General features: G+C 35.0%; 1 protein-coding gene across 5 annotated transcripts in view; it reads left to right on the top strand.

Annotated features, from left to right (window-relative positions):
- The window catches only part of LOC126916660 (ras-related protein Rab-37-like), a 172,181-nt gene that overhangs the window by 144,482 nt on the left and 3,388 nt on the right, over positions 1 to 24,311 (top strand). For 2 of the 5 annotated variants that reach the window (XM_050722688.1, XM_050722687.1), the window contains 2 exons: positions 19,823 to 19,931; positions 22,956 to 23,066. In XM_050722688.1, the coding sequence (XP_050578645.1) occupies positions 19,823 to 19,931; positions 22,956 to 23,066 (220 nt within the window). Of the gene's footprint in view, positions 1 to 16,738; positions 16,818 to 16,927; positions 17,596 to 19,546; positions 19,658 to 19,822; positions 19,932 to 22,955; positions 23,067 to 24,311 lie in introns of all 5 variants that reach the window. The other 3 variants (XM_050722691.1, XM_050722690.1, XM_050722689.1) reach the window with 3 other exon arrangements.

Here is a 24,311-nt window from a genome sequence, read left to right as displayed (position 1 = left end):
AATCAAATTATAAACTACAGTCAATTTCATGTAGAGTAATGATAATTATTTGAACGGTAGACTTTTATCCTTTACATCATTTCTACTATAAGAGCTAAATAAGAGTTCTTTGCTATAGTTAACAGAGTTAGAATCCCTTATTAGGACAATGAATACTGTTTTGAATGTGTATCAATAGTTCGAAGTTGCACGTGTCTAAAATTTCAATTATTCAAAACATTTGCACCGATTATGGGATGTTGTTCGAATAGTTATCCAGCGACAGTTTTATGAATTACTAACTTCGAGTTAATGGTTTAATATAAAGTATTTTTTTGCGAAGATTTTTAATAGAAACGCAAAGAAAATTTTAAGAATTCTGCACGATTATTCCACATAAAATTACTACATGTTGCAATGTAGGTTTCCAAACTGTTTTAAGAACCACGTTACTCATACAATGATTTAATAAAAACAAATTAAAAATCCCGAGCAATTGCTTAGGAAACTATGAATTTACTATACGTTTTTATTCAATCTCTTGAATGCGATAGATTCGCATAATTCGTTCTTTCTGATGTTCAGAAATAATGAATTTATCCACTTTTGGCAATTTCTTCTCTCGGTATAATAAAACGTAACTTGAACTCTCCGCCATTAATTCGATCACTCCACTTCTTCAAACCCCTAAAAATAAGATTGCCGAGCTGATCACCCTTCGACATTCGCGTTACAAAAAAACGAGAAACACCCTATTGAACGGTCGACTGAACAAGATTTACAAGACCGATCGAGCTGGATGGAAAAACGAATCCGTCAATGACCTGTCGATAATTCAATCCACCTCTCGTTCAGGCCTTCGTTATACATTCTATTAAACTACAACTGAGCCGATAACTGTAACTCAGATAGAAAGAACAATTCGCAGAAATAACGTTTGCCCTGGCTCGATGCGTGTAATGTATTCCATAAATTAGCGGCGGAGCAAAGTTTCGATTAGGAATTGCTTCTATCGGGCCACGTGTTTTCGTGTTCCTACGTCAGTAGAACAACGGTTCAACAAGCTACTTATGGATCTCTGACTGTTCGTTTCACGTCGAATTAGCATAATGTAACGGAATCCCTGAATATTCATCGAGCAACGACTTGCCTGGATTTCGCGACACGATACGCTACATGAAACTCGGATCGTGTCTTTCCAACGCTATTTTATTCTACTTTTCGTTGGTGCACGATGATTTAAGTACATAAATGTTTGCAGCAAGGTTTGTATCATTCGAGTTACCTAAGCTTCAATATTTTAAAATGCAATCTTGGGTATCGCACACAACAATTGTACTTGCGTATCATGAGACGTCGTTATAAAAGAATGAGAGAATATCGTGCACTTTAGATGCAACAAGAGAAAATATGGAAAAGTAATCGAAGAAAGTAACGATTAGATCTTTCCCCTTGCGTTAATCACCTGTCAGTTCTACTGTTACAGAATAAGTCAATTCATAAAACAGAGAAACTAATTGAAAATCGAAGACTCCGGCGAAAAGATCTCTTGAAGTTTCAATTAAAGTGTACACTATATCAAAATATTATTTGTTTTAACAATTATATTTTTGGTTGAACCTAACGGGTTCTGCTCGTGTTTATCTACTTTGTATTAAAATATATCTCCTTAATTATAAATTAACAATTATAAAATCAACAAAAATGAAGATATATTGCAACTAAATAAAAATCCAATCAAGCAAGAAAATGTCGTATGTAAGTATCTATTCGTTCGAGTGAATGCAAAACCGACACCAAGTATTCGCGATAACAACGTTCCGTTCGCCTCGCGAGCGATTTACATTCGCGCGATCTCGCGATTAAAACGGGGAATTCGTGGAATTTAATCGGTCGATATTCACCAGCAAATGGTCGCGTTATCGTTGAAAATATGCAGCTACGAGTCGCTACTGTTTCACGGACGAAGATAATCTCGCGAAGTAAAGAATATAAAACGAGTGAGGAAACGAGCGGAGAGATCGAGGAATCGCAAAAAAAGTATCCAACCAGTCCTCGTGAACCGACTCCAAATGTGGCCTTACGATCGAGCCGACCTAATGGACGTATTAATAATGATTTATGGCGACGATTATGTCGCTCCAGTCGCCCATTGAATATCCCGCCGGGATTTCTAGTGACTTAATTGGGAGACACGTTTTTCGAATGAAGTCCAGTATTTCGGTTTCTCTATCTCTTCCTTGAAGATCTGTTAAGATTTTGGTGCAAACTGCTAGATTATTATATTGTGGTCGTTTATTAATAAATTTGCTGCTCTTTAGTGCATTTTTGACTGATCGAAATAAATAAAAATATATAATATACGATGTATAATGGCGTACAAAAGTTTCCTGCCAAATATATCTTTTACTTTATATTTCAAAAGCAGTATTTAAGAGAATTTTAAGTAATATTATACAATTATATGAGAATTCTTGTGTATTACACTGTTTTTGTTTATCATACTCTTTAGCCCGGTATTATTTAAAATTCTTTTAAACATCAGCTTTCAAATATGAAGTTAAATATTTATCGTGAAACCGGAAAATTTTACACGTCACTATAACTTAATGTTTTCCAATTATATCTATTCTTTGTAGACATATATTTCTATTGGGTAATTATATTATTAATGTAATCATAATGTATATCATCATTAATTATAAATTTCTATAATTACTGCCTGAATTTTTAGAGATTCAAAATGTACAATGGCAATAAGAAAAAGGACTCTTCGATATGCCGAGTTAAAACGCGATTTTAATTGCTTTGCTAATGCTCGATAAAGTGCAATTTTGAGAAGATCGGAAAGGTTCATGAATTATGCAAGTTTTCAAGACGAAATTTCAGTCGAATGGATTATTTTTGTGTGAATATTCATAGCAGGGTTTCATTTTAAATGTGCATATTTATCTGAATATCGAGGTGAAAGGGTTTCCATGTTCGAAATTAATTCGTTATTTGTTGTTATGTTCAAAGAGAGAAAAACAGAAGATATGCTCTGATCCGATCATAAGTTGAGTTTTAGTACGATCCAATAGTTTTCATTATTTAAACATGTCCGATCGATGTATTACGAGCGAAATTCATGATCATGCATGAAATTAACTTTAATTGAAACATATTTCGAGTATTAAATTAACAACATAATATAAAATTTGTTATACGTAAAATTCAGTTTTAAGAAACATCGACCACCATCTATCTAGGAATTTTCACAAAAAAGAAATGAAAAGAAAATTTTCAATTTTCGTCCATATTCATTTAAATGTTTATTCAGGGTTATACAGAATTATAGAAATGTAATTTAAAAATTACATCTCATTTTTCCTTTGTGTTCGTTTTATTAAGAATAATAATAAATAGCATTGTTTATCAAATAGATAATTATTTATATTATAATTATTTCTATAAATATGCTAATGTTGAACACACATTATGCGACACAGTAAATGTTATACCTGTATCTGTTGTGCATGTAAGTGTTAAATTGTAAAATCATCAATTCTCTCTACCAAACGACACAGGTCAAGTGAGCTCCCTAAAAAGGAATCAAATGATAAACTTTCCATCTAGGAATACCCGACAATTCCACAAATTCCAAACAAGGATTTTCGACAACTTTGTATATTGTGAATACATTCTCTTGCATTTCAACGAAAAATCCAACTGTTTATTTGCTACTGTATGCGAGCAGAGTGATGTCGACGATATTTCATTCGAATGGGCAAAACAGACCGGTTCGGCTCACATTTTACGTGGAAATAAACACCCGAATCGGTCAGCTTTCCACTTTTCTACAACGAGAAAGATTTCAAAAGTGAAAAAAAAAAAACAAAATGCACTGCTGAAAAACGCTACGTTTCTAGTTGCTAAAAAAAATTACAGTGATATAAATCTACAACCCAATTAATTTTCACCAAGCAATTCTAGGTGCGTCAAAGCCACAGATCAACAAATGTATTTTTCTCGTATGTAAACTCTTATTCGTGAAGTTTCACTCGCCATTTTGACGGAACAAAAATGCGAATGTTGATCTGTTTGTAACAATTCCATTCATTGCTCGAACGACAACGACATAGACATTTCGTAAGAATCTAATTTGTATCCGCTTGAAACTCGTGACTGTTCGTTAAAAAGCTGGATCGTTTTTAATTGTATTTGACACGATTGAACAAGCGATCCTTTGTTTTAACAATCCTCCTTTCTATCTTGTTCCAATAGTATGAATCCAACGCAACTTCTCTTACGTAAATCAACGTCAATTGCTAAAAGAATGTTAATATCCTTTGTCACAAAGCAGATAATTCTAGCACATCGAATGTTACTCGTTTTAAAATATTTACAGCCGTGGGATATAAACTGCCTCGTTTGAAATATCGCCGTTGTGTCCTCTCTCTGTAAACGCGTCGCTGCTTTCGCATTTCCCGATTTCCTCTTTAATAACGTTCCGGTAATACATCAGCCGTGAAAATTTCCCATCAAACTCAACGTTTAACACAGGCGAATGTAACGCACCTACTCCGGTGCTCAAAGAAAATTTATAATAATTATTTCGCGCTTCAAATGGCATTTCTTTCATTGAAAATCGTTTTCTATTGAAAATATCGTTTACTGCGATTAATTCTTTAATTCTCCGATTCCCATACATACTCGTAGTTGCCATTTATTTATTCTATAACTTCTAATAATTTATTCTATAAATAAGAAAATATATCCGCATATAGTCTATAGATTTTGATGGATTTTAGTGACTGTGGTTGCGATCCTCAATCTTCAAGTATGTGCGATAAAGAAAATTTTATTATCAGCGTAGTTTGTTGAAATTTAATCGATAGGTGTACACTGATATTATTTTGGCAAAATACAGATAGTTGAGAAATAACGAGAAAAAATATTATTTAGAGAGAGATTTATGTGCAAAAGATATTTATATTTTCCAGGTATATTAATGGTTAACATCGATCACGAAATGCAATTTCATCGGTACCGAAACGTTGATGGATCGATTGATAAATTGATAAAATAACACGTTGAAAACTAATCTCGGAGTTACTATAACAAGTCGATTATTGCGTTTTCGAATTTGTTGGTGATCAGTATTTCTGCGTGTGATTAAAATCACTGATGCAAAGTTCGTTATATCAAAAGCGTGAAATTCTGTCGCGTTTAATTATGAATTTGCTTGACTTTTGATGAAATATCTTTTCGATTCTAATAGCGACGATCACTGAAGTCTTAGATATAGTTCGGAATTGTTATTACCACAATATATTTTAAAATAATAATCTTCAATCTTTTTAGCTTCAAGCGGCCTTAAAAAATCTCAGACGTGAACGTTAAGGTAACGCGAAAGTAATGATAACTATTAAAGCAAACTGTTCGTACAGAAGGATTAATTGTCCGTAATTTCTCGTCGTACGCTTTCTCCTGCATAAGAAGCTTTGGTTAATTATATACGGAAGACGTAAAAAAAGGAGAGCTACATAATTGAACGATGCGTCAGTATACGGTGGCGATACGCGAGTGAGCCAGTGGAAATTTAATCAAACGCTGTTCCCAATATCAATACGCAATGAAAAAAAGCGTAATAAAAAATGACGGAAATCAGTGGAAGCGGCAGCCGTGTTTACTTCGATTAATTTCGCTGCCTTTTTAATTCGATAGAATACGCGCAGCTTCGACGGAAATGAAAACTTTGTTCCGCTATGAGTATCAATGTAAAAGTAATCGAAATAAAATACTAATTGCTTTCGCAGCGGATCGTTATCAATCATTTGTAATAGATACTTCGAACGATGAAAAATTGCTGCTGTTTTTAATTTCTTTCGTTTTGTTCTTGCGGTTTGTTTGATTAAATAACAATCTATGTTTTTATTAATCGCTTTATTAAACTTTATTAAACTATATTTAATTAATTAATAAAAGTGCTTAGTGCTTCAAGTTTTCAAGAAGTGTTAAGTAAGCAGGTCAGTTAGTGTTCTAATATAAGAACGATGTTTATTTAATGTCCAGTTAAAATTGTTATAACGATGATATGTTGATTCTTCTTTCGATTTCTTTCATTTTACACTCGTGCTTTATTTAACTAAATAAGTATTTGTATTTCTATTATTTAATTTTAGTGTATTTGCTGTTTGTACTTTGTAATTTTAGCTTCCAAAAATGTAGTTCAATTATAGAGCGGCCCAAGTTGTCGTTTAAATGATCAATTAAAATTTTTATAATAACGATTTATCGTGTTATTACATGTATTATAATGTTGTAACATTATAATATAATATAACATAACTGCGCTATTATCTTATGTAGTGCATACTAATTGCGTCGCGTCGTAAGCCTCAAAGTCGTAAGAGAGGAATTTTCCTTTGTGAGAGCCTCACAGTGCCATCTGATAGTGCTTGAATTAACTAATCGAGTTATTCTCTGCTCTCTATATACGTATACTGTTACTAAATATAACTCAAATATGATATAGTTAGTATATCAAATACGCTAAATTGATATGAAAATATATAATAAACAAATATTACAATATTTTATTGATATCTAAAGAATAGAAGAACCACTTTTGCGAAGATTATGTTGGCGAAGTGGCTATCGTCTTAGACGTTAAAATTACTTTAACGCTATGATAGTGGGTTCGAATCCCGTTAACGTCAAATGGAGTTTTTTATGGTAAACAAAACTTGTATTATGTTAACAAAGTGAAGTTTGTTCACGCGGTGATGATATCCAACAGTTTACTATTGAGTCTTGTTCGATTGAACCTCGGAATTTCTGTGGATCTCGAGCAGGGCAGTGAGTTTGTAAACGAAGTCATAGTTACTCTGAGTGTGAACTTTCTTTTTCAATATTTTCATAAAATCTTTATCGAATCCAACATCGAGCTGTATTTGGCTTTTCATTCTATTCCCCGCTTCCATTCGCAAATATTATTTATGATATCAAACACACTGTTTCGCGTGCGAGCTTAAGTTGATGGAAATGAGCTATTGATTATGAAAAATAGCCAAATTATGAAATTTTCATTGTAATATTTCATCAATCACGAACCAGTTCACTTCAATTTTATAAAATCGTATTAATAAAACGTAAATTTCATATTATGTTAGTTTACATAATATTGCTAATGGAAAAGAATTGTTAGGATTTGAAGCTTCTACGAATTTTTCCTGCATGTAATTTTACAAAATTACTAATTAATAATTACTAACAAAAACATTGGAACATACGTTAAATTTGACATTATTTCTTCTCGATCATTTTTTTCACGATACTGGCAATGTTTCGTACCATATACAATGCCTGTTTATGCAATATTTAACGTGTTATTTGAAATATCACGGAACAGACGATGTGTCTCTAAAATTCGAAACTCGTTATATGAATGAAGGAAAGGGGTGGTTACGCATAATCCCGGAAATAGGTCGGTCCGCGGTCAGCCAGCAATCACCACGTTAATTACTATGTTAATTAGTGAACAGCATCAGAATGTTCTGTCAGTCAACGCCTCTTTGCTGACCTTACCAGGCTATTCCTTTCTCCTCTTCGAGCTACCAGGAAAACACATTAACCAGCCGTTTTCATCACGTCGTCGACAACCAATACGCTTATAATATCCAATAGCACGTTACCAAAAGGGCGTGATTAGTTTTCATAATGGCTGCTGGAACTTAACAGGCACTTTCTCATCTTCAACATCAAAAGCATGAATCCGTAATATTTTAAGGGAGACAGAAAAATGAGGAAAAAATGCGAGTGGAAAATTTTGAAAATCTCCTTCGGCTTTGACGAAAGAATTTACTCAACACGTACATAACATCTTTGTAATTTGATAAATATTGGAATTTCAGAGAAATTAATTAAAATACGGCAAATAACTCGTTACCTCTAGAACAAATTTCACATACACTACCAGTTTAAATGTACCGGGAGACTCGTTTATTTTTCATAGAATGTAATTTAATTGCAATATCACAAATAATATCTATATTCTGTTTATCATCTTTTTATTTCATTCTTTATTATTTTATTATTACGATGTATTACTATTATGTACTAATTTGTCCAAAAGCTTTTTCAAAATATAATTCACGAGATCGTGGAAATGGATAGGTGCAGAATTAATATTATAAGACCTTCGTAGAAATTATTTTACCGGAGCTCAGAAAATTTCTCCAGCACTTGAACGGAGACATTGAACACATCGAACACAGGGAAAGTATAATTATTGTAACTCAATTTGCAAATTACAAATACAGAGAAACTGAAAATTAAATTCAGAACAAACACGCGCAACTAAATTATCGAAGCAACGTACCGTAGAAGATATAATCTTTTATATTTTTGTTATCTTCTTGAAAACCATACATTAGAGAATAAAAAATATTTATCTATTCGCTCGTACCTTTTTAATGTATTCGTGCACTGATCTCTAAATAGATCCCCGTTCGAAAGTCTTGGAAGAGTTATTATCATAATTACCTCAGAATTGAAGCAAATCATGAACGAACTATGTTGCAACATTTTACTTAATTTGATATATTTTTGATAATTTTTATTTAATTTACTCTACACGATAGAGAAAGTATACATTATTAATGTATCAACAACTTTACTAAAAGATGTATGTAATTTAAAATTCATAATCTGCATTAAACATCCTCTGTGTGTTAAAAATAGACGTCCTAAGATTCTGGAGTTGAACTATACATACTAGTTATTAATTTTTACATTAATTTGTACATTTGATAAAATTCATGCCGATATGAAAAAACTTCCAAAGTGTCGGAATACTTATGGACGGTAGTGTACGTCTGGAAAAAACAACCGACAACCCGTTCGAAAGTATGCCAGGCTTTATTAACCTCGTTAGGTTCGAAGCACGATGGTCGAATGATATTTCGTCGGCTAACAGCTTGAAAACGCGGAATCAAAAGGAAGTAACAAGGGCGGAGTTCCTTTTGTGACAACAAGGTTACCTCTTCACCTTGCCTCCATTTCCTTCTTCCAATTTTCGTTTCGCAACTCTGATACTCTCCACGATTCCCTTCGCCTAAGTCTCTTTTTCTGGAGCGTGCCACAACTGTGGTTACGCTTCGAATGATCGACTGTAAATAGGAGGAAGAAAAAAGGAAATCGTTGCGCTCATACTTGGATTTATGGCTCCTTTTTTCAAAGCTCCTGGAATTTTTCTCTCCGTTCTACCGCGAGCTCCGCAACTTTTTATCCAGCGTATTATTTCTCGTATTAACTCGGTTCTGACAGCTTCGCGTGAAACAAATTGCCTTGATACAGGTTTTAAAGTAACTTGAAACAAAGTGGGAGATAGTAACTCAGAAGAAGATATTTTTCTCTTACGGAGGACTGAAAATTAGCAGGATAATCGCTTGTAAATAGATTGCTGATCTTTACGCAAATTCGTGTTCTCGACAATTTAATTAAAAGAGTAAACCCTTGATAGAGGAGTGTATTTTGTGCATCGTGCAACTTCGAATTTTCAAATTTCTCACAAATGCATGAACATTCACGGTAACGCTAATTCCCTAACGCCTAATTTTTCGTTCCTATAACTATTTATATTATTTTGCGTCTCATGCCTATTCTATGGATTTTTGTGTCCTCGAATTTTCCATAAATTCCAAAGTTTGATCACGAACCTTTTCGAAATTATCACACGAATTATTCGAGGAACAAGAATTGTCTTTTAATGTGACAAAATGTGCGAATAGTGAATTCGCTAGTCTGAATCTGACATTCGGAACCGTTCGAGTTACTTGATCCTTGATCCTCTATCCTACGCATGTAAGAAAAAATCGAGCCCGTGCAACCGGATGTCTTTATGTAATCGGGACAAAAACCTCTTGCGCAGGTGAAAGAAGGACGTTCAACTCAACCGATTTTGGTTGAGCAGCGTAATCCTTTCGACTACGAGCGATTTACACGTTCTTTTCGGCACGTGCACGTTCGTCTAGCAGATGTTAGATGGGAACGTTATTGGAAAATCAGATATAATATAGAAATAATCGAATATAGAATAATCTTATAGAGGTAAACAGAAAATTAATTTCATTCGCGAAATATTCTTGTGCAATTATTTTCTGTACGAGCGATACAGAGAAAGTTACACGTTCATACAATTATCATTTAACTTTTATAACAATTAACGTATCAATTTATATTCTAGGAACTAAGTTTGCAATAACTTTGGAATATTTTACAAGTTTATTAGCATATCGAAGTTAATAAGTTAAAACCAAATAGATGGACTACCTACAATATGGATTTTCAGATTATCTCTTAATTGAACATCGCCCAATGGAAAATTAACGTTAGTTAAAATGTTACTTGTAATTTAAATTCTCTCTCGTTCAAATATTCTTTATTTTAAATTTAAATTCATATGAATTTCATATATGTTTTTACCTGCGTAAATTAAACTTTCGACCTGACTAACTGAAAATATTATACTAATTAAATGACTACATTTTATACTGACTTATTAAATACAAATCTATTGAATTGGTTATCGCTGGAAACTATTTAAAACTACACATATCCGAAATATAGGGAAAAAACAGAGCAATAAAACCTAGTTGAAGTTGACCGAAAAATAGATTCTTCGATTCAAATGAAATAAATCTTTTACTACATCGCTACGATATATGAAATTCAATGTATTTAATTTTTTAATTTATCATTTTGAACAACAAGCACGCGACTTCTCGTGATCATAAACGTCCAACAGCTGCGACATTGTCGTCAACAACGTCACGTGTGAGCTTCGTCACGAATTCGTCGAATTGATTAATTGCAAACCAGCCGCATATCTGTAAGGATTCATTGTGTGCTTTTAAGTGCAACACCGTGATACCTCCTTTTGTCGAATGTTCTAAGCGTCCGATGCGTCCGATGCATCCGATGTGTCCGATGCATCCGATGCATTAATTAATTACGCATCCCCGAATTAACGATCGATCGAACGTACGGGTCCGATCAATAATTAATCTCGCGTACAGGTTTGCGTGCTGGTATTCGACGTCTCCGTCAGTTCAGATAGCTGCAGTAATAACAGACAATAAGACAATACAAAACGAGTGGCATCGTCGAATGGCACTGCTGTGTGTGTTATTTGAGAGATGAAATCTCGCTTTGTTTCCGTTCTTTTCTTGTTTCCTGTCAATGTAATTTGAATCTTTCGAAATAGAATACGTCGATTAGAGGAAACTTCTCGAAATAAGAATATATATTTCTGATTTTCTTTACTTTGGTTACGTTTACTATAGAACGAATATGAGACGAAGTTTGCTAGCGTTGCCATTTTTCAGATTTAAAATTACCTTTAAAAAATGAAACGATTTTGATCACTGCGTGAATCTAAAAGTAATAGTTCGCATTATCGAACTATCCAATATGGATTGGATGTTGTCCAACAAGGTTTATTTCAATTCGTTCTCTCTTCAAAATTAGCGATCATTCAACGATTTGCGAACGTCAGTGGAAACCAGGAGAAGAAAACAGAGAAGATGTATTTAAAAGAAGATCTAGATGAATGTGAAAAAGGCGACGAATTTGAAAAAAAAACGAAGCTAAAGAATACCAATCTAAGTTCTCCTCGTCAATTTTCTAAATTTCGTAACAATATTTTGCCTTAGATAGTTAGAATGTACAACCTTTCGTGTGCAATTTGGTAAATATTCGACGCTTAATGCTCGTCATATAAAAATCCGTAAGACAAAAATACCTAAAACTGAATGTCAAATTAATCCGTAAAACCGACTGAGAACTGAACTGAAGCTAAGCTAAACGATTCGTTTAATTATTCGGCTTTAATTATTAGTCGTACGGTGCCGGCGAAAAACCTACATTTTTACCACGTCAGGCAAAACCTTCGTTCGAAATATTACCGCACGCGAAGATCTCAGATGGCTTAGATAACAAGCACAGAGGAATCTGAACACACGATATTCCGCGCTGCGTTCGTTTCGCCGAGGCATTTTAAAGGAGCGTCGCGCGTTCATGTAGGGCAGCCGTCAACGACACCGAAGGAACGAAGGGTGAAAATAAAGCTGGCTTGGAGAAGAGAGAGGCTGAAACATCGGCAGTGACATGGAAAAAGGACTCCTTCGGAGGTAACCGATGCGAAAGAAGGAAATCGCTGGCGTGTGACGCGATGACGCAACGGGGACAGGTCATCCGTGTCTCGACAGAAGATAATGTCCGAGCGCAAAGCCAAGGGCGTTTGCACAATAGTCAGAATCCACGGAGAAACGAGACCGTGTTACCATCGGTGGAAACGCCTATGAAACACGCTCTCTTTCCTCGACTTTATATTCCATTAAAACAACCGCCGTTCTTAAAATGGTATAAACGTGGAACCGAAATCATTGCGAGGGAGAAGAGTCTCTTTAGATTTGTGTACTATAAAAACGATATAAAACCGGGGAAAACGATTGAATCGTAATTTTGGATTTAATACGAAGCAATGGATCGTGCCTGTCGTTTGTCAGTTTGGTCAAATTGATCTAATCGCTTATAACGATTATAGGAGAAATCTCGTTTGGTTTGTGTTCTATGAAGGCGGGAAAAAAGTGATCGAAGTCGTAAAATTTCTTGATTTAATGCAACAATTTTGCAGAACGTGAATTTCGTTAAGTTGATGTACTCGTTTATGACAATTGCATGGGAAGACCCTTTGAGACTGTGTTCTACGAAGTGAATAAATCGTAAAATTTCTTAATTCAATGTAAAAATTTCTGAGTTATTGTTCGTATGAATTTGGTTAAATTGGTCTATTCATCTACGACGATTATAAGAAAAATCTTGATTGATTTGTGTCCTATGGAAACGATATGAAAGCGGCGATTAAATCGTAAAATTACTTGATTCAATGCAAAGATGTTGGAGTTGTATGTGAATCGTGTCCATTGTGATTTAAGTTGGAGTTTATCTCGTATGGGTGTAAGTCTGATACATTTAGAAAGATTGCAATGAAGATATAAAATTTCATAAAAATTTAAAGGCACTGTGCAATTGAAATGAAAATACTAATTGTCGGTAATAAGAACTTAATTATTGGTAACAGTTGGTCGCTGATAACGAAGACTTTTAATCAGAGAAAGTGAATTATCCAGATGAAATGCAGGTGTTAATGAATGATTAGTGCTTGGAAACGGTTATTCAGGACACATTTTCATTAAAGAGATTACGATTGCGCGCCTTGATTGAATACCGTTGTATCTAGATTTTGCAATTAGCGAATTGCAACAACGAAATGGAGACCTTGGTAAATGGAAATGTCGAAGAAAGGATCGATAGATTTAAAAATAGAAGGAATCTATATAAAAGGACTATTAAAGATCTAATAAAAGACCTTTTAAAAGCTGTCGACATTCAAGTTGCCGAAAACCTTCAAAGCTATGCTAAGAATATGTCGAAAAATCAATTTAAAAATAACTCACGATAATAATAAAAAAAAAAACAAACAATATTCTTCGAATATGGAAAAGATATAAAAATGGCAAAATTTCACGGTGGATTTTACGCTTTTGGGAATTTCAATGACTCATTGCATTTCCTTGATACAAATTTAGTCATTCGAAGTATTAGCGCCAATTTACTATCTTTATTAATTTTAACTATCGAAACGAAAGAATAGTATTAAACAGAAATAATTCTATTAGAAGTGGCAAAATAAAATTATCTTGCAATTGTTCTTTTCAATGTATAATAAGCCTGTCTATTGTAGCTTAATCATAAAATATTCTTGAAATTTTTATTTGATTAGGTGCTCCTGTAATGGAATGCTTCTGCTACTTCGAACTCTTCGGATCGTATAAAGTATAAGAAAGGGCGCCACCAGTCGGGTAGAGTCCGCCGGCAACAGGGCCTGTTCCGTTGTAACCTCGAGGGTTTTTTTGACGCTAGGTACGGCGTGGGTGGGCCCAAAGCGGTAGGCTGGACCAGCCAGCCTCGTATCTGCATCAGGATTCGGTTTTTTGTAACGAAATCGCCCCGGGAATCCCCGACAGACTCCACTTCCAACTCGTTAATTCGATCGATCTCCATTTAATTTCAAATTTCCAATCGAATGGTTTTCTTTCTTAATCGCATTTTGTGCAATAAACGAGGACAAACAAATAAATATAAGATTGTTATTTACTATGAGATAGATTTAGCTTACTCGCATTAGTTCCAATTTGAAGAACTAAAAACAAGATTAACTTCAACCTGTTACTGTCGCAATTATTTTCATCGATTAATAGAAAGGAAAACTTGGGAAAGTTGAGCATAAGAACAAAGAATGAAACTTGAAGCGGCTGTAGAAAAACAATAACGAACAATAATCAACGAAAAGCTGCAACATCCTCCCTTTCGCAATTCTTTTTTCTTCAGCACCACCAGTAATCAATCTCTAACTACCGTGATTGAGTCGAGCCGAACATCAAACAGAAAAAGAGCGGCGTTCGAAGCGGTACAATTTCAACTTCCCTTTCAATCTTCCACGCCCAACGAAACGGGACGTAATAGGGACGCGTTTCAACAGCGTCGTTTCATGAACGCACGTCGAAAAATATCAAGGGAGGGAACCAGCTTGTGGTAATTCGACGAAATCGTGGATATTCGAGACGGAACTACTTTTGATATTGACACCATCAAGCTAGTCAAAATGATCGAGTTACGATTTTTAGCGGGAATGGGAAACGAGAAATTTGACTGCGAGTTCGTTAAATTATTTCGATGCATCGCGAATTTTATTGAACATTTCTGAGAAGTATTATTCTTTAGTTAATTAATAATATTATAAAAACATGTTTAGTTAATTAATAATTTATTACAGTATATGGAACTACAGTACTGTGATCAAAGGGTTAAGATAGCAACACGGCGGATACAAAATTAGCCAAAACATCCTGCCATTCACTTCGGCAACGATTAGTTATTAGAAAAATCCAATAAAATAATTCACTAAAATAACGAACGCAATAAGACTGACAAGCAACCAAAGTATCAAGTAGATTTGTCAAAATCTAATTTAATTCGCGTTCGTCTCTTCCCAGCGCCAATATTTGCGTCGATTATCCGCGCAACTAACCGTAGCCCAATTAGCCATCGAAACAAAACACCCAATAGTCGGAATTTACTCTGCTAAATATTAAGGAGGGGTCGTTAAATTTGAACGATATAACGATGGGGATCGATGTTTCGCGGATTAATTGAAACACCCGGCCGCTGTTTATGTAAGCGGACGCGTAACGCGCGAGCACTGAAATCAACATAGGTGTCGACCCGTTATATAATCCATCGCGTAACAAGCCAAGCAATTACGAAGCTTTCAAGTTGCCGCGAATTATGCCCGTCCGTCGTTCCATGTACGCGTTGTTGATGGAACCAGCCCGTTTTCCCGGGTTTATCGATTATCCGGCCTCGAACGAGGAACAATGATCCTCCGACACGCGATGCCAACCTTCATTTTCCCGTTGCTTCAATCGTGGCACGTCTTCAACGTTGAAAAGTTACACGATAGACACTAACAGACAGCTTTAATGAATATATTATTATGCATGTTACATGAAACATTTTGCAATTTTATTAATATTGATACGAGAGTCGAGTATTATGATCATGTTGCTGAAGTGTTTGAAACAAATCGGAAAATATAATACAATGTAAATATTATTTCACGGAGAATAAAAGTATATTTAAACAGTCGATTTAGTATAGATAAAGCAAAATTTACTGTTTTTTTTTTAGTAAATTTAACCAGCTGGTGTATCGATACATATGGCAGTGTAGATTTTGCATCTGTGAAATGCTTGTTGCTAATATTAACCGTTTATTCGATATTCATGACGAAAAGCGTGTTTCGAATATTCTGCTATCTGTATACATAGATTGATTGCTGCTTGTTCTGTCGAGTTCTGGCCAGATTACAAGATCCCGGTAATTCGTACGATTGTAGATACATTTATTAGGTTGCAAGCTTTCAATGGGATATTGATTAGCAAACCATGCAGAATATCTGTTTACAATGTAATCTGACATCTTCTACTGTGTGTACAACGTTGTACTGTGCTGTTTCGAAACTTCAAACGTAAAGCCTCTTCATTACATATGACAATATAGGTATAGCAAATGTTAGCAATGGGATTGATATACCCAATCCGAAACATTACACAAGAATCATCATAAACTACTTTCCTGAAACTTCTCCTCTTGAACCATGTACAATATAAAAGTCATTCTTCCGAAATCTTCTTTAAAAAGCAGACACAGCAATAGTATTCATCCCCTAATTTATAATTATATCCATAGCCAGAAATGTTAAATGAACGAATCCCTGAAATTAAATCTGAACTAAACCTTACTAAACCAAACTTTCCAAACTTTCTTTCTTGAGTCATGTCTGAAAGTTATACTTCTTGAATTGCACCATGTCTGAAGGTAATCCTTCTTGAACTGAACTACGTCTAAAAGTCATTCTTCCTGAATCTTTCTCCGGAAAAGCAGACTTGGCAACATTCGCTAGGTTCTTCTAAGGCTATAGGTAAGCGATAGAGATAAAGCGATGAAGCATTAACATTGGTATTAACAGTATTGTAGTTGCTGTACAGTCTATTCTATTCAAATTTATAAGTTGTATCTATTTTGTGCTGCTTTGCCGCTCTATCGCTTACCACTCTTCATGTGCTCACAGCCTACCTAACCATGTTCACAGATAACTTGAAATATTACATGGATCGACCCCTACAAACTTTATGCATTAGCATCTGCCAATCCATTAGACCAAGCAAACAGTGTGTGCAATAAGACACGTTCTTTCTAAACTCAACCATTTCCAAATACCTTGAATCATCCCTGAAAAAGCAGCCTCATCAATAGTACTTATGAGGTTCCTTTAATCCAGGTGTCTCTTAAGAACCGCGCGCAGCGTACGGCCAGCTCTCGCGAGCCTAGCGCGTCACTGATCGGCCTCTCGATCCAATCGGTCGCGCGGCTCTTCTCGCCGAGCGGACTTTCACTCAGCGTTCGTTGATCAGCGGCGGCCGAACGAGCGGGCAAAGCGGAAGGCAGAAGAGACGCAAGGTGAAACATCGTCCCCTGTGTCCCTCTTCGTCTCTGGTCCCGGGTTGACTGACCTCGATAACGAAAGACAGGAGATAGGCCACGATCCGCGCGAAGTGAAGGAAGGAGCGAGTCGACGACGACGACGACAACCACGACGACGACGAGCGCGACGAGGAGTGGCCGAGAAGAAGAAGAGCAAATTGGTGCTCCCGGTAGCAGGGGCCCATGAACACCATGGAGGAGAAGCTGCGTAGCGTGACGAAACGTGCCAGCAGACACGGTCCGCGTGGAACGGGGCCAGTTGCCTCCGATTGGTCGACCAGCTCTGGGTCCGCTGGTGGAGCCAGGGGCCCGGCCCCAGCTACTCCTTCCACCTCTCAGGCTGGCGGTTCTACTTTCAACCGGCCCCAGGAGACGACGGGTCCGACCAGGCGGCAGTCCTCGCGCGACAGCATCGACTCGACCGGCCAACAGGCCCCACCCGAACACGGCGAGCTCCTTTTCAAGGTCCTGCCCTCTCTCCTGATACTATAGCGAACCGGTTCTTCTACGAGAAAGAGACAATCGATGGAACAGGGTTGCCTTTTGCGGTCCGATCGAACTTGGGCATGGACGCTTTAAGCTGTTGACGGTTTAGTCTTTAGACCTTAGGGCTTAGACTATGATTATAGTGGATGCGTATTTTGAAGGTTCGCTTTAGCGTGTTTAGACCAAGCAAGCGAATGCTGGCTTTTGTAAAATTTAGTAAAATGAAAATACAAGAGAACATTCGTTCGCCGTTTGGCGATTGCTCGCCGAATCAAAAATCGAACATTCGAGTGCCTTAAGAATGCTGCGAAAATGTTCGACTGTTGTAAATTAGTTTACGAACAATTGTCAGAGTTAGTCAGAGGGCCAATTCGCCAAAGTGAATTTACGTCCACTGCAATCACAGCCTTATGAGGGAGGAATTTCAGATACATGCAATATATGTATAATTTATTACAATGTTATAAATATACAGCTTTCATGGACAGAAAGTTATCGTACACGTTAAAACACGGTCTTTGGTGTCGCAAAATTGAATTTTGTTAGTAGTATTTGACATTATGAAATGTTGCTTAAGAAGACCGAAAAACTAAAATTAATTGATGCATTGTTATCTTCATTTAAATATTATTGCAAATTTGCTGTCTTACGAAATCGTAGAATCTAGAATACATATACGCAATAATAAATAATAAATCCAATATTGCATCGGGATGTAAAGAAATACCTTACAAAGAGACTGTTTAATTGTCTTATTTAATTGATATACTTCTATAGAGAATTAGCGAGACTCGGAGATTTTGATAATTTACAAACGGTCTTTCAATTAGTTTTCGATCAATAATAAAGCAATAATCAAATTTCTCCGTTTCCAAACGCATCAACAAACTATAGAAAGACTAAAAACCACAGTAATTCGATCAGCAAAAACGAACTTTTCCAATCAGAGTTGTGCTTCTAACTTTTACATTCAGAATAGAACCTTTCGCAATCATTATCTTTTTAGCAGCGTAATTTTCCGAAAGAGCAATCTCCTAATTTCAAGCTTGCAATTTTAGTTTCTCTTTAAAAGGAAACTTAATTTCAGGATTACTTTGACAGCGGCTAGTAGCCATGTTCTAAAATTCATGACGAACCAACCCCATTTCTAATATTTGTTCGTGGCTACTACTAATTTTACCACTTCTTATCACATGACCTTTTACACGCTAATTGAGGCATAACGCAAATAGTACACATTTTTCCAGCGTAATTTACGGCTGATAGGGAACGATGATTTGCGGTTATTAATCTCTGTTAGACGGTTCATCGGTATGTTCAGAATACTTTGCGTTTGGTTCAATCGTAGATCAATCTCAATCTGTCGACCATGATATCGCTGGAATCTAGTTAATTACACATTTCTACGTTTACTGAGTTTTCTACAAATAAGATAACTATGTGAATGCGTTTGGACACGGACTCGTTGCGTGATACACTTCGATCTGATTAACTGGTTTTCGTTAAATAGAATAAAAGTTTCATTGGAAACTAAAAATACCTTCTTTTTTTTATCTTCTGCTATATTTCCGTTTATCATAAAGAAATAAATATGAATATGATATTTAAAATTAATTGAGAGGATTAGGTAAACTATTTCGTTCTTCTGTTTTTTCTTTTCTATTACAGAATATCAGCGGTAAACGTATAAATCGTGGAATTACCCGTAAACTCAATTAAATGTATTGCAAAGAAGTTTTATTTCCGATTTTTTTTAATAATAGATCTCTCCTATTTTTTTTTTCTTTTTCAAATAGATTTTTATATAATTCTAGGTTTTAAAAGTACAACTCCTGTACTTTTAAATACTGTGAACGTAGAATAGCTTTCGAATATTTTGCAAAGAGTTTCCTTCTAGGATATTTTCACAGAAAATTTTCACGTAACATAGGTGATGCTACTTGGTGACAGTGGTGTCGGGAAAACCTGCCTCCTAACACGATTTAGAGATGGCAGATTCCTGTCTGGCAACTATATAACCACCGTGGGCATTGATTTTAGGGTGAGATATTCTAAATTCTTCCTAGAAGTGCCACAAACAAAAATGAATTCATTTTAAAATACGAAGAAACAATTTACTAAGAAAAACCAAGTGACTGTTACTATGTTAATGTAGGTGAGAGAATCATTTATCAAACGGAATATATAAATGCTTTCTGTGTTTCAGAATAAAGTAGTTGTCGTCGACGATACGTCTATCAAGCTTCAAATATGGGACACGGCCGGACAAGAAAGATTTCGAAGCGTGACGCATGCTTATTACAGAGACGCTCATGGTAATTATACCCTTATCGCAGATTTGCACACGAAGTTAATAAAGTTGTTGATTATTTATCGTAAGAAAAGTAAAAATGGTCTGCGAACCTCATTTGATAATGAAACTTTCAAGGACAAATATATGAATATTCTAATATATAGCTGGAAAAATTTACCAAATGTCCAGCTGGGCAAATTGTCAAGTACCAATTAAATAATAAAAAAGAAAATATTGTAATATTATACAAATTTCTAAAGAAATAGGAACTAAAGTGTGATAGTTTAATTACTTGGTCGATTTATCTTAAATTTTGTATAATTAATTTTAACATATATTATTCGTTACATATAAAATCCTCTAATTTATGTACTACTTACACTCCCTAATTATAATTAGAATCATCTTAAGTAATATATATCATAAATCTAGACTAAATGTTTGAAATGTTAAATTTAGTATGCGAAAGAGCAGCTTTCTTGCAATTTCATCCGAAACATAGTTAAAACAATGAAAATTAAATAAAGATCTGTTCATATATTTTACTTTTAATAATTTCTACGTCTTTTTACGCGTTATACACGTTCTACATGTTTCATTTATACACCTTTAAATTTCTCATAAATGCATAAACGTGCGCAGTCCATTAATATGTATTTTCTTCGTCTGTATATAGCTTCTAATTGCAGCTAAAAAAAAAGACAGCTAAAAAAATGTTTGTGACACAATTACATATGTTAAAGGACACGTTTCAAATAATTCATGATAGAGAAGTTTTCGTTACCAGCGTGCAATCAGTCTTCCATTTACAAACAGCATCGCATTCAGTAATCATGACACAAGGCGATAGCATAATTAGGTACTAGTTGGACAGACTTGTTTGAGACAAGAATAAAGGACAATAACTGACAATTCATCGCAAGGCATAAATTAGCAGTTTCTCTGCTGTGTTTATGATTTCATTACAATAATAATGCTTGGCTGGTGTCTCTATTGAAACTTCAATTTTAACTACGTATACTATGAGAATGATTTTAATCAAATACTACCAATCAAATTTAATTATATTCCTGTATTAGTTTACTAAAAGAGTAGTTTTGTTAGAGTTAATTCTAGAATAAGTTTGTAATGATATTATGAATATTTATTAGTATAACGTTTCTAGTAAATTTACATTAATTTTCTCACTCTTAAAAAAAAAAAAAAAAAAAAAAAAAAAAAAAAAAAAAAAAATAGCTGACTTATTTCTCTCGATGAATTGTCGCCAATTGCCAGTCGCCAATTTGTGCTAAACCAACGACCGCTGAGAAAAAGATCGTGTCCCAGATAATCGAAATGCTGATGAAGTTTTTCACGTAACCGGCTAAGTAGAAGGCCAAAACGCCGAGAACTCTGAACTGACTGGATATTATGTAAATTGCGTTATACAATGTGACATTACATATAACTGCATTCCAAGTATGTAGAAATATGGTTTCTTTACTGGAAAATACGAGATGAAAGTCCGCCTCTGATTTCTCTGTAAAGCGTTCTGTTTTAATTTAACAAGTACTTATAACTCTGTTCGCTACTCTATCATCCTGTTCACAAGTCTTTTATGACGCCTCTTATTTTTAATAAAACTTTTATGATCTAACAATGATAAAAAAAAAAAACAACAAAAAATACAGATTATTCTGTAAGCACCAATAACATTTTAACAACGAACTATTTCACTATTGGTCAAGTAAAACGAAGTTCGTTGAACGCGTTTTCGAGCAATAACGGTTTAGCGGGTATAGCGGTGTTAAAACAAGCCATGAAACGTTTCAAAATTCAAGGAGAGCGTTAATTTTGGGAAGCTACTTAAGCGAATTCGAGGGTAAAGGAGCGGAGGAGGAAACGCGTTGTCCGCCGTCGGGGGTCGACCATTGTTTGCACGGAGAAACCCTCTTTCAGCAGAGACGCGACAATGGTTGGACGTTTCAAAGGCGTGGGTAACAATTACGCCTCGGAGACACTTCGACAATAGTGTCTCCATCGTCAGATATTACTAGAACGGAGCTTTCCTTCTGTGAGCTTTAACCCATCGTGGTATACTGGTGAGAAAACAAGCTTTCGAATGGAAAAACACTTTCAGTTCTTGCGTAAATAATTGATGAAAATTCAAAGTAGGACGAGCATGAGAGTTATTTATTTATTGATTTATCTACTGGTTAGCAGAACTAGTATAAACCCAATATATACATACAATTATATATAAGGAAAGAAATAAACAAAAATAAAATGGGCAAGAAGAACAGCAATGGCTACATAAAATTATAAAATTAAATCTAAACGGAATTACAAGAACCCGCGGTTAAAACATAATCTAAACAGTGCGTATAGCTCCGTATAAAGATTCCTTGAAACAATTAGCAGAGCTACAAAAAAGAAATTAATCTTATCCGTAAGCGTATTGGCTAGTTTTAGTATTCGATTAATTGGATACGCTCGAACCATATTTAGTTTTTACGGTAGCATCTCGAAATGTGTAATTTTGTTTGAAAAGTTTTTGAAGGAGCGTACAAATAAACAAGTGCTGTAGCAAAATTGTAATTCTTTAGTAAAATTATCTTAATAAATATTTAAAATGCCAAGACACAAGAAGAAGAGATGCACGTTCGAAAGGATATTTTTCTGAAAAAATCATATTGAACAAAGCACGTATATCGCATATAACAAAGCAACCGTTTCAGAAACTTCCAACCGAATAATATTCCCAGAGAGACTCGAGTACAAAGGCGCACTTCATTTTCTTGCGCATAAAAACACACTTCATTTTCTCGCATCTCAATTTGCCAGGCCGTGAAAACGTCGTTTGACACAACGCGATGTTTATAAAAGAACGACGAAACAGACGCGTGTAAATTTTTCTGGCCAATGAAAAAAGGGAGAACAAACGAGCTGTAGCATTTTACGGACACGTAATAACATGGACAGCGTCACGTGGAAACTTTTGTTTCCGCGTGTGTCTATCAATTACTTGGATCACGGCCGGTTGCACAACGATCATTATTGGTTTCAGCTCTTTTATTGCTGTACGACGTGACGAACAAGACGAGTTACGACAACATCAGAGCCTGGCTGAGCGAAATCCGGGAACACGCGAACGAGGACGTGGTCATCATGCTGTTGGGTGAGTTTCGATTATTATTTGAAGATCACAGTACAAAACTTCATAAATCAAGTCCTTCGTTTTTTATAGCGAAACAACTTTAAAATTTAATGTACTGTCAAATAATCTTGTCTTATTAACCCTCTGTAAGCAAGCATGTTTTCATCATACTATCCAACAAGCTTGTTTAACAACAACAACAACCTTGCTTGTTTGTTTTTTATGTCCACATCCACATATGATCCCACTAAGTTATTATATTTGCTTTAAAATTGAAAAAGAAAAGATGGACAAATTTTATTGTCATTAAACCTGATCTTATAAATCATTAAACCTGACCTGATAAAGAGTGCATATTTTTAAATATAACGAATTATTCTTCTTTTCAACTGTGCCATATTTACTATGTTTTAGTTATTATAACTATCCTTTTAACAAAAGTATAACATAAAAAAAGAAAGAAAATCAACAAAAATTGAAATGAACATATCTCTTATCTCTAGTCTTTATTTGCATTCGTCTAAGGAGACTAAAGAAGGAAAACAGAGAAAAGGAAAAGAGCCGCGATTGCTTTCTTTGTCGTCTCGTTTGCGAGAAAGTTGTCAAGATGATCGATACGTTAGCTGGTTTTTGCATAGTTTCGAGAGGTTTCTTACTTTCGTAGAAAGTCGAGGAAGACGTTCTAGGAAGAGCAGAATGTTGATTGAGAGAATTATTAAAATCAAGAACTGTTCGTTAGCTTGATTGGATGATTGATTAATTGTGTCTTGACAGATGATCAATATCTGAATATGAATATTATAAGTCGTAAAACATTGAATGGAAGAATGTCAAATATTTATAACAATTTTTAATAAATTTCAATTGTTCCTTTTCAAAATTGTAAATAGTTATTCAATTTTTATGAATGGAATATTCGTCTTAAGACCACTTATATTGAAATAGTTCGGTCGAGAATGTTTTAGTATTGAGTAAGGAGATTTATGGCTACTTAATTATTTGCCGTAATCTTGGTGTGGGCAAACAGGTACCTATCTCTATATTTGTTTTAACACTTTTTGCTTTCTGCTGATTAGTAGGAATATAGTACTTTTAGTACTATCAGTAGTAGTAGCTGAAATACTTTCCAAGTACTCAAGTACAAGTAACTCTTATATAGAGAACCAAAATGCTGCAGTTATTATTAATAAGTACATAAATTTTAATGCAAAAGAGTTAAATAACGTTTCAATGATCTATTTGGTAGCTTTTCATGAACTTTATCAC

The sequence above is a fragment of the Bombus affinis genome, chromosome 5 (genome assembly GCF_024516045.1).
Source record: "Bombus affinis isolate iyBomAffi1 chromosome 5, iyBomAffi1.2, whole genome shotgun sequence".
In the NCBI taxonomy this organism is placed as follows: domain Eukaryota; kingdom Metazoa; phylum Arthropoda; class Insecta; order Hymenoptera; family Apidae; genus Bombus; species Bombus affinis.
Note: the sequence above shows the minus strand (reverse complement) of the source record. Positions and strands in the feature narration are given on the sequence as shown.